General features: G+C 33.1%; 1 protein-coding gene across 4 annotated transcripts in view; it reads right to left on the minus strand.

Annotated features, from left to right (window-relative positions):
* LOC117339280 overlaps nucleotides 1-12057 on the minus strand; it is a 29497-nt gene extending 17440 nt beyond the window's left edge. Inside the window, exons 1-2 of one of the 4 annotated variants that reach the window (XM_033900788.1) lie at nucleotides 11930-12057; nucleotides 305-406 (exon numbers count right to left, since the gene is read on the minus strand). In XM_033900788.1, coding sequence (XP_033756679.1) covers nucleotides 305-374 — 70 coding nt within the window. In that variant the 5' untranslated portion in view covers nucleotides 375-406; nucleotides 11930-12057. Of the gene's footprint in view, nucleotides 1-304; nucleotides 407-1024; nucleotides 1136-4906; nucleotides 4926-11751; nucleotides 11878-11929 lie in introns of those variants that run through there. The other 3 variants (XM_033900790.1, XM_033900791.1, XM_033900789.1) reach the window with 3 other exon arrangements.
* Nucleotides 12058-12478: the final 421 nt, after the last annotated feature.

The following is a 12478-nucleotide window of genomic DNA, read 5'->3' on the forward strand; positions in this document are numbered from 1 at the left end:
ATAACTTCAGACCTGTGTACTTGTCCACTTGTGACTCCGTGTCATTGTGTTATTATTCATTTTAAGAAAGGAATTCGATCACCATTTATTCCGATATCTTTCATTGTATCGTTATATTTTGTCTTTAAACAAAGTTGACAAACGTAACCAATGTTGAGTTCTACAATAAGGTACACTCTACTTATCGTCAATAGAACCGTTCCCTGTCGGCCCAATATATTCACATTGGGACTATATTACTTGTCTTGTTGTCCCAAAACAATCAAACATTGTAAATAAAATGGTTAATTGACTTTATACTTACCTATTGTTGATAAGAACTTTATCTCCCTTAAATTCCCTGTATCACTGCTATCTGACCCGTCACTCATCATTAAAGATTACATTTTGCATCAGATGTGAAAACCTGAAACCCGAACACAAAAAAATAGAGATGAACAATACGAAAGTGAGGCGGAAATGATCTACAAATGTACATTTTCTAGCTTAAATATTGTTATATCTCATCAGTAGGTGACTGCTTTTCTCTTATCGTTCAAAGATTTACCTGTTCAAGATTTCTATATCATTCAATGTGTGATTTCTCTGTCAACCCCTAGCCATGGGTATGTCATATAGCACGTGCTGCTAACAATACAATGACGTCACATCAACAACACAATCGCGTTATGCCAACACTATCATGATAGCACGTCGACAATCCATTCACGTCACATTAACATCATGTTGCATTGCAATACTAGTATATGGTTAATAAGATGACAACTGGACCCTACGTAAATGAACATTGCATTTTATGATAACTAATGTATAATTTGGTTACTGGAAATACTTGAATACTAACATTGTATTATATAATACATAATAGTTTATGATTTAGTTACTAAAATGATTAACATTATATCATGCCATTATGATATATAACAGTGTATGATATATTACCGTATATAATCTAGTAACCGGAATGAGACATCGCTGATACACTGTAAGAGGATATTGTTCGATATGTAGGAGGTTTACTTACATTGATGACAGAAGTTTACCTGAATTACCTCGAGGTATTTCTAAACACACCTAGCGATCACATACACTTTTAAACCGTACTAAATGTAAACACAAGTGGATTCAGCTTAACATATTCCAGTCAAACCACGTCTCATGCATTTATTTATTGCGCATATCTAAAATGTAAATTTGAATTAAGTAAAAACCAGGATGAATATATGTATCACAGGAACATGGAACTCGCTGAACCTGTTTTAGCTTATGACTCGGCAGTATAGACCGTTCTTCCTGAGAGGATGTCAAGTGCTACACGTATCATATGTACGTTAAACGGAAAGCGAAAGACACGCGCGTCAATTGTTTCGATAACTAGAGCTATACTGACCAGCTTTCTCCTGAGTAATATAAATTGTTCTTTAGTTGAATTTATTACTTCTTCCATCTACTCCTTTATGTACAAGCGGTAGAATTAATAGAATATAACAAAGGTCTGTTCCGTGGAAAGTGGAATCTGATTATTGTCTTACAAACTTGCAAGCAAATGTAAGTTTTTATAAAAAACAATTCATCCCGCCATCAACAATGCCACTGGGGATGTACGTCAAAATTGATGACGTCATAATTTACGACATAGTTACTCAAAGTCACATATACATGTATGATGATGTTACGTTATGTGAGGTGCGTCATATAGCGCGTACGACCTGTCTCAACCCCCAGTTTCATTTTTCTTGACGATTCAACAAAACCATGCCACCATTAGATCGGCCAAGTGGAGACGATTTGAGTTTAGATTAAGTCCATTCCGAAAAGTTTAACACGTCTCACAAAATGCAGTGGTAATATCTAATATAGACTTAAAGTGCCTTTGACGATATGTTTGTGTTTTTTCTTCGGTCTGATATCGTTAGCCATCTTAATTTTGTCATAAATATCAAAAGTAGTTGATTCATGGTGTATAAAATGTTCGATAGCAGTAATAAATTAACCAATCAAAAACAGTCAATTTTGTTGAGGTGTAGTAAAGTCTATTTATACAGGTGTTCAGTAATAATGAAAGTAGCAACGTGGACCGTGGAAACAAATGTTGTATTACAATGTTGTTTCTATTGATAAGACGCGAATTGTGACTCATATATTTTTTTAATGCTTCCCCTGAGTTTGATTCGGATAATAAATCATACAGACACAGTTTCTACCTTACAGATATTTCCCATGACTTAAACTCGGATAATAATCATACCGACACTATATGTAGCTAACACACATTCCCCCGACTTTCTCTCGGGTAATTATTCATACAGAAAATATGTAGGTTACAGTAATATCATACAGACAATATGTAGGTTACAGTTATATCATACAGACAATATGTAGGTTACAGTAATATCATACAGACAATATGTAGGTTACAGTAATATCCTACAGACAATATGTAGGTTACAGTAATATCCTACTGACAATATGTAGGTTACAGTAATATCCTACAGACAATATGTAGGTTACAGTAATATCATACAGACAATATGTAGGTTACAGTTATATCATACAGACAATATGTAGGTTACAGTAATATCATACAGACAATATGTAGGTTACAGTAATATCCTACAAACAATATGTAGGTTACAGTAATATCCTACAGACAATATGTAGGTTACAGTAATATGATACAGACAATATGTAGGTTACAGTAATATCCTACAGACAATACTAGTACATTGTATGTAGGTTACAGTAATATCCTACAGACAATGACATTATGTAACTTGCACATATTTCCCTTGACCAAACCATAGCAATGTGTAATATACACAGTTATCATCAGATATGACTTGATGTGAAATGTACAAGACAACAATATCGGACGTCAACACAAAGGAAGTACAACAATATGTTTATATGATAATAACATTTAACCAATTTAATGGAACACGTAGGCTCCAGTAAGACGGCCATTACCTGATTGAAGATAAAATAAAGACAGAGTTTATCATTTTAGTAACGAAAGACGTGTTGTTAACTTGACCAATACAAATATTGAAAAAGGTTGATCTTAAAAAAAACATTTGAAAGCAAAAACAAAAAAGGGAAAGTTAAAATAAGACGGTAATGAAAATTAGATTACACTGCGGAATAAGGTACAACATTAAATAAAGTTATAACATGCAATAAGAAAGTACAACAAATACTTCTACAATAGAGTTAAATTCTGCAAATCTTGGAAAGAAGTCAAAACTTCTCTGTTTAAACAACTTGGAATTTTTTAAACATTTTCGTAAAATATAATCACAACTCAATTTCATAACCACAAAGGCCATGTCAATATATACGTATGTATGTTAAAACTAACGAAGGGTAAAAACATATGTTACCGAAAGTATTAACGTTAACATCGGTCATGTTGCCCATAAAACAGTTTCGAATTGTTTTATACCTATTGTTTTCTCTGTTTACCTGTGTATAAGGTGCATTCGTGAGTAATCCAATATCAAAAGTATTTCTTTAAACTACGCTATATGTCAGGAAAAAAAATTATTCAAATAAAATCGTTATTCGTACTCGAAATAAATTAAACGAATGGACATTTTACATTGTGTTATTGATTTAATTGGGATTTAGTGACACCACAAATGAGTGGGATATCAAGGTTTTCAGCAGAATTCAGCAAAATGTAAAAAGGTACATGTTGGAATGTTAAATATTAGATAATTTTGAAGATCATTACCCATTTACGGTCTTACTTGTCCATCACATGGTAGTTATTAATCTTGTTAATTTCTTTCCGACTGATGGTTGGTTCATGTGAAATTTTATCAGAGAAACAGTTTGCATCACGAGTTAACACAGAAGATTATAAAAGAAGTATTAACTTTAAAAATATTTGTTTATGTTATGGAGCCACAAAACAAAAGGCGGAACGTCTTTGTGGTTTGAGTACACTCTTTTTATTATTATTATAGTTCCATATCAATATATATATATATATATGTATTCAAGTTAAAAAGTTTAAGGTGAACCTTACGGACGAAAAATATGCATTTAAAAAGAATAAAAAAACACGACACAGCAGCTAGCGCTTTCGTCACGTCTAGGTGACTCTTCAGAATAACAATGTTATGTTATGTTCTGAAGAGTCACCTAGACGTGACGAAAGCGCTAGCTGCTATGTCGTGTTTTTTATTCTTTTTAAATGTATATGTATACATATATACAGATATATCATTCGTCATCCTTAACTACCATCAAATGTATGTAGTGTCTGTAATGATTTATATCGTAATATATGTCTTACCAGGAAGTTATCCACCACTGAAATGTTCCATTTACTTGATATTGAGTCACAAATATCTGATGACAAATACTTTGTTATAATTTTATCAAAACGAAATTAAACCTCTTACGCACATTAGTAATGGCCGCCATCGTGTTTACAGATAAGTTGTAAATAATGTCTATGTCTGGTGTCGGTATGTCGATGACACGCATTGTGTCAAACATAACAGCTGTATCAGGTTTACATTCTCAATACCTTATCATTTAGTACATCTTAACATGAGCTGAAATTTGAGGATAAAAGGGTTTATCATTAGAAGATGTTATTATAGAGATGCGACACAATGTCCAACATGCTTTAAAGTTGAATATACAGTTTTCTCGAAAAGATAGTGTCTGATAATACAAACTTCATTTAAAACCTGACAGATATAACAAATGAGTAAGAAAGCAGCAATACATAGCTCCGATATCATACTTATCACATGTATTCTGATTATCAAACACTGTTTACTTTACACGTATGCCCGTATATTGGTCTTCCCAAATACATTTTCTATGTATTGGTCAATAACCAGGACTACATTGTAAATACGTGCTATATTAACCAAACCTTTGGAAATACCTTCCTGGCATCTGTTATCAACTTCACTCACTTGGTCACCTTTGTTTCGCTAACCATCTTATCAGCAGACGTATACCACAGCTATATACATAACAATTTGTGTACACTGTGTACGGTGTTAGAGTTCAATGTTACAGACTAGTAAATTGTCGCTGTTTTATGTCACATTAGAAATACTTGGCATGATAAAATAATTTCAGAAAGTTTTTCATGTTCAATGTAATAAACGTAGTTATATAACAGTCCTAGGATATAGCTACATGTATGTCAGGGTCCTAGGATACTTGGTTAGACCCTAAGTTACTAAGTTAGGGTCCTGTGTTACTAAGTTAGGGCCCTAACATAGCTACTGTACGTTAGGGCTCTGGGTTACTCGGTAAGTCCCCTTGGATAGCTATGTTAGGGCCCTGGGTTACTCGGTTAGTGCCCTTGGATAGCTATGTTAGGGACCAGGTTACTATGTTACGACCCTAAGATAGCTATGTTAGGGCTCTGGGTTACTCGGTTAGTGCCCTTGGATAGCTATGTTAGGACCCTGGGTTACTCGGTTAGGGCCTTTAGATGGCTATTTTAGGGTCCCTGGTTATTAAGTTACGGCCGTGCCATAGCTCTAGTATGGCCTATGTTACTACGTTAGGGCCTTAGGTTACTAAGTTAAGGCGCTAAATAGGACAAATTGCTTGTCTTGCCTTAATCAGCCACCGTATCAACTCTACTTTAACAAGGCATTGCGAGAAGTTTATATGTCAAGCGATGTCTCGGTTTTCTTTCTTTCCACCAAACCACACACGGCTGATTGCTTATGACAAAAGTTAGCACCCTGCGATATTGTTAGATACAGGTCTATATGTGGGAGTGTGAATTATATCACACTTACTTTAGAGTATGTCATTACGCTGAAAGGAAGGAGGACAATAACGATTTGTGGTGGCATAAACATTTTACCAACGTTATGTAGGAATGGCAACATAAACAAACAATCAATGTTATGTGGGTATAGTAGCACAACAAACTGTACCAATGTTATGTAGGAATAGTAACACAACAAACTGTTACAATGTTATGTAGGAATAGTAACACAACAAATTGTTACAATGATATGTAGGAATAGTAACACAACAAACTGTTACAATGTTATGTAGGAATATTAACACAACAAATTGTTACAATGATATGTAGGAATAGTAACACAACAAATTGTTACAATGATGTGTAGGAATAGTAACACAACAAATTGTTACAATGTTATGTAGGAATAGTAACACAACAAACTGTTACAATGTTATGTAGGAATAGTAACACAACAAATTGTTACAATGATGTGAAGGAATAGTAACACAACAAACTGTTACAATGATGTGTAGGAATAGTAACACAACAAATTGTTACAATGTTATGTAGGAATAGTAACACAACAAACTTTACCAATGTTATGTAGGAATAGTAACACAACAAACTGTTACAATGTTATGTAGGAATAGTAACACAACAAACTGTTACAATGATGTGTAGGAATAGTAACACAACAAACTGTTACAATGATGTGTAGGAATAGTAACACAACAAATTGTTACAATGATATGTAGGAATAGTAACACAACAAATTGTTACAATGATATGTAGGAATAGTAACACAACAAATTGTTACAATGATATGTAGGAATAGTAACACAACAAACTGTTACAATGTTATGTAGGAATAGTAACACAACAAACTTTACCAATGTTATGTAGGAATAGTAACACAACAAATTGTTACAATGATGTGTAGGAATAGTAACACAACAAACTGTTACAATGATATGTAGGAATAGTAACACAACAAATTGTTACAATGATGTGTAGGAATAGTAACACAACAAACTGTTACAATGATATGTAGGAATAGTAACACAACAAATTGTTACAATGATATGTAGGAATAGTAACACAACAAATTGTTACAATGATATGTAGGAATAGTAACACAACAAATTGTTACAATGATATGTAGGAATAGTAACACAACAAACTGTTACAATGATATGTAGGAATAGTAACACAAAAAACTTTATCAATGATATGTAGGAATAGTAACACAACAAATTGTTACAATGATATGTAGGAATAGTAACACAACAAATTGTTACAATGATGTGTAGGAATAGTAACACAAAAAAACTTTATCAATGATATGTAGGAATAGTAACACAACAAACTGTTACAATGATATGTAGGAATAGTAACACAACAAATTGTTACAATGATATGTAGGAATAGTAACACAACAAACTGTTACAATGATATGTAGGAATAGTAACACAACAAATTGTTACAATGATATGTAGGAATAGTAACACAACAAACTGTTACAATGTTATGTAGGAATAGTAACACAACAAACTTTACCAATGTTATGTAGGAATAGTAACACAACAAATTGTTACAATGATGTGTAGGAATAGTAACACAACAAACTGTTACAATGATATGTAGGAATAGTAACACAACAAATTGTTACAATGATGTGTAGGAATAGTAACACAACAAACTGTTACAATGATATGTAGGAATAGTAACACAACAAATTGTTACAATGATATGTAGGAATAGTAACACAACAAATTGTTACAATGATATGTAGGAATAGTAACACAACAAATTGTTACAATGATATGTAGGAATAGTAACACAAAAAAACTTTATCAATGATATGTAGGAATAGTAACACAACAAACTGTTACAATGATATGTAGGAATAGTAACACAACAAATTGTTACAATGATATGTAGGAATAGTAACACAACAAACTGTTACAATGATATGTAGAAATAGTAACACAACAAACTGTTACAATGATATGTAGGAATAGTAACACAACAAATTGTTACAATGATATGTAGGAATAGTAACACAACAAACTGTTACAATGATATGTAGGAATAGTAACACAACAAACTTTACCAATGATATGTAGGAATAGTAACACAACAAATTGTTACAATGATATGTAGGAATAGTAACACAACAAACTTTACCAATGTTATGTAGGAATAGTAACACAACAAACTTTACCAATGATATGTAGGAATAGTAACACAAAAAAAATGTTACAATGATGTGTAGGAATAGTAACACAACAAATTGTTACAATGATATGTAGGAATAGTAACATAACAAACTGTTACAATGATATGTAGGAATAGTAACACAACAAATTGTTACAATGATATGTAGGAATAGTTACACAGCAAACTATCAGTTTCCTGGTCTTATCAATTTTGAGTTAGGGTAATGGTTTCGTTATCATGTTGTTATTATGTCGATTTTGAAGTGGGATTATGAATTATGATTGCTCCGTACTACAAACAATAGCAGAGAATACCAATCAGCAAACGGCACCGTGATTTACTCAAAATCGAAAGTGAAAGCAAAACATGAACAAAATCTAGATTTTTCATGGCAGAGAATAAGTGTTTAGATAGGGTACGTATCTTCTGTGTCACCGACGACATCCGCCATGTAATCTAGATCACGTGATCTGACAGAACCAGGCTGGTGACAACGGAAGTACTAGGCGTATCAACAAGTATCGACGACGCCTGACTTCACATCACGAAAGGAAATAGTATACTCCTAATGAGATAAAACATGTGATTATGTGATGCCCTTTTGAAACGCCAGCTGTAGTATTTACAAATCCAAACAGAATATTTGACACATTTTAATATTTCTTCGTGAATTATGACGATTTTGATTTTCATGTTTATGTTTCCCGACTACCAAGTAAAAACACTTCAACAGAAATATTTTAGCTGTTTTATAAAAAGTGAATTGGTATGTCACTGAAAACATATTGTACATGATCATGTAAAATGTCCATCTAGTATTAATGATGACGTGCGCTTGTATCAATCAAACCGTTCTATACTCGTGCTCAAGTTGATACTAATGCATAACAACAAGTTGTCTTTGTTGTTTTGTTTGTGGTTTCATTTGTTGTTTCACTCTCAGATACCATTGGCTGGTTGTTTCATACTCCCACAAAACTGTGACTGAGAAGTTAGAAGAGACTAGAATAATCATTTATTTCAATGCTACGAAGTCAGACCATTGTGAGAAACTAGCAGTTTTGTTTTCCTTTTTCGTTTCTTTTTTTTTCTGTTCTTTTCTATTTCTTTCTTTCTTTTTTAAATTTTTTTTTTACCTGGAGTATTTATTGTTAGATATTAAGATATAACAATGACATGGATATTGAAGCGAAAGTTTCACAAAATCAGACACATAGTTTAAATAAAAGAAAGAAGTAAAGGAGTGTTCAGAAACAATATCTTCTATTTTTCCCCATCACGAAATAAACGCATCACCACCTGACGTGCATATTAATATCTCTTTACCTTATCTTAATCAGCAGAAATACTGTTTACTTGGTCATTTCCGCGGGGGCATAATTTCGCGATTGCGATAGGTAAATTTTACGCGTTATATGGGTAATGTACCCTGTTTTCTTTTGCACATTGCGTATAAATACTACAGACATCACAAAACTATACGTGCTGGTGAAATATTTAGCATCAATTCTTCCCTCACGTTAATTTCCACGTACAGTATACAGTTGTCACTTAACATAAGTTTGCAATTGTTTGTTGTTGTGAAATGCAGATTTAACATATGAAGTCATTTTTATTTTGTCTTATTACATGTTAGTAGTAAATAGTAATGTAGAATGAACGCCAAGGTCAGATAATTCTCCTCTATACAAATACATGGATATGGCGATAAATGGTAACAATAAAGACCAGCACAAAACACACACACGATATGACCACATGTACCGACGGAGAGCTAGATACATTACAGTATATCAAACAGATACATCTTATTAAACCAGGAGTTAAACAAATACACTGAAGAAAAAAACGGCACAATAAACCAGAATTTTATCGAAAGTTTGCTCAAACAACAACCTGGATGTAATAGTAAATCGTTCAGCCTGGCGATAAAAAACGCTTTATTCTATCAATAAAAAAATGATATCTCTAAAATATAGTCTACATGTTACTGTGGTTGATATTCAAAACTTGTGATTTTTGTGATTTTTTAAACTGATTGATTCATATTTCAACTATTGTGATTTGTATTTTGAAATCAAGACTTGAATTGTAAATGAAAATGTTATTTGCATTAAAAAATGTCTCTATAATTTATATTGTGAACCAAATTTAAATTTAGAGATTCATATTCAATGAGATGTGATTTATATTAAAACTTGTGGTTATAATTGGAAACATGATATTCTTTCTTCTCTTATTCTCTGGTGATATACAATGTACATGTAAATTGGATAGAGTGATCGTCAGGGGTGCACTATGATGAATTTATATACTTATTATTTTAACCTATTTTTCTGATTTTCATTGCATGGGTGTAACATTGATGAAACCATTTAACAAATGTCGAGAATATTATAAAATATTCATCTGTAATACTGAAAGGATATTTCAGAACATGAAACAATAAATTGTGGACCCGACCGACTTCTCTAATACAGCACACTTAGATCATGAAAACAACTTTATCATTACTAGTGTCCATCTGTATTATTTTATGTAGAACAATGGTGTTCATTTGTATTCTTATATGGAGAACAATAGGAGACGTTCCCGTATATATACTTCCTTATGTGTGAATTTTTGATCAGGAAAACAACTTTAGCATTACTAGTGTCCATCTGTATTCTTATATGGAGAACAATAGTGTTCATTTGCATTCTTATATGTAGAACAATAGGTGGCGTGTTTTATCCCCACCTAGGACCACAGGCGCTTGCATAGAAAATGTGACTTTCAATTTTTTTTTGATATGACAGTGGTATGTGTAATCTGTTAAGTACTTAACAGATTACACATTCCACTGTCAAAAAAAAAAGGAAAATAACATTTTCTATGCAAGCGCCTGTGCCTAGGACCAAATGTTTTTCTTGAAAAATTCATATTTTCAAGTCCGTCGTTTATATATAATAAACGGCCAATTTCAATTCTAACTAGTCTCTGTGTTGTCTTTATCGTTGTTTGTATTTGGTCCAACAAGCTTGCCCTCACGACAGTCATGTATAATTATGTTTTCTCTCGGCGATTCGGTGAGATTACTTAAATTATGATGCTTATTATGTTTAACATAAAATATTTCGCCTGGGAAGCAAGCTATTCTTTAAATATGAATTGAACAACAGGTACACGGAATATGAAAACAAAACTGAATACATGTTTACCAGATATCGAACAGCAATCAAAATAAGAATACTTCAGTCGAACCTCGCTATCTCGAGGTGAGTGGGGTCATGAAAAACTTAAAGTTACAGGTATCCCGTGTATCAGAGTACCTTAATATACTTTCTATAATATTTTCTACTCTATAGTCTCTAGTTCGAGATAACGAAATTGACTTTTTCAAATATTTAGCATTGATATTACATGCAATATGTCAGCATTATCATAACTTATATCTGTCTGACCTTCCGATACGTCATACCGTGTCGCGAGTGTGAACGTGACAGTTTGTGTAATAAGATAACTTTCCTGGTAACGTTGGATTGGCTGTCGGGTTTTTTTCTAGACTATGACTCGATAATTTTTCATTGTGTTTTAACCTACAACTGCATATATAATGGTAGTCCGAATTTCTTCTGGCCCTGACATCCAACGTGTAGAGGTCCTTCACCAGATTTGTATCTGTCAAAACGTCCAAGTATGGTGTCTCGTCCAGAAGAAAGTTGGGCTAATGTTCAGGTAGTGTATTCTCTGAGCAAGACGAGGCCTAAGTGTGTCGCCACGCTCAATGGAACCTCTATAAGCACAATACATACCTGTCCTCACTGTTTGGATTCTTGTTTGTATTGGGACTCCGGGTATGAAAAGGAGGTCACAAAACTTCGGCTACTGCACACACAGAAACATGCACCATACTACATTTTGTACGACCACATAGCGACTTCAAACTACTTATGTGTCCCTGGTTGATATTAAAAATAACGGTACACTTACTTGCTGTGACGAGGTAAATGTCCATCGCCGAACCTGCGTTTGCAGGTGGTAAATCCGGAAGTAGGAATGACGTACCCGTATATAGTGTATCTATTTATAGCATAATCTCGTCGATATACACCCACCCTACGTATACATATATATAGTGTAGCTTTTAATACAGGCGTACAATAACAGTATGTACACACTGTGAGAAGGACGCGCAGGTCACACACCCACAGCAGTATATTACACTTAGTGCCCATGTTGAGACTTGGGCCCTTCTTGAGATGAGATTTATAATTCGATGAGACATCTTAAAGCTATTTAAGTTGTCAGTGAATAATTAAACTACAAAATACGTACAGAAATCATAGCAATCCTTACACAGTCTGAAATATCGAATGACCGAATACATATCCAGCTCAAAAGTCAAGAGTTTAACGTCGCATATATATACATGTAACATAATAACATTAGCACTGTAGTGCTATTCTAAATGTATTATTTTTTAAGGATGACAATTTTTATCTATATAAAAACAAGACAACAATTCAATTTAGGTATGCT

Source organism: Pecten maximus, chromosome 12, assembly GCF_902652985.1.
Source record: "Pecten maximus chromosome 12, xPecMax1.1, whole genome shotgun sequence".
In the NCBI taxonomy this organism is placed as follows: domain Eukaryota; kingdom Metazoa; phylum Mollusca; class Bivalvia; order Pectinida; family Pectinidae; genus Pecten; species Pecten maximus.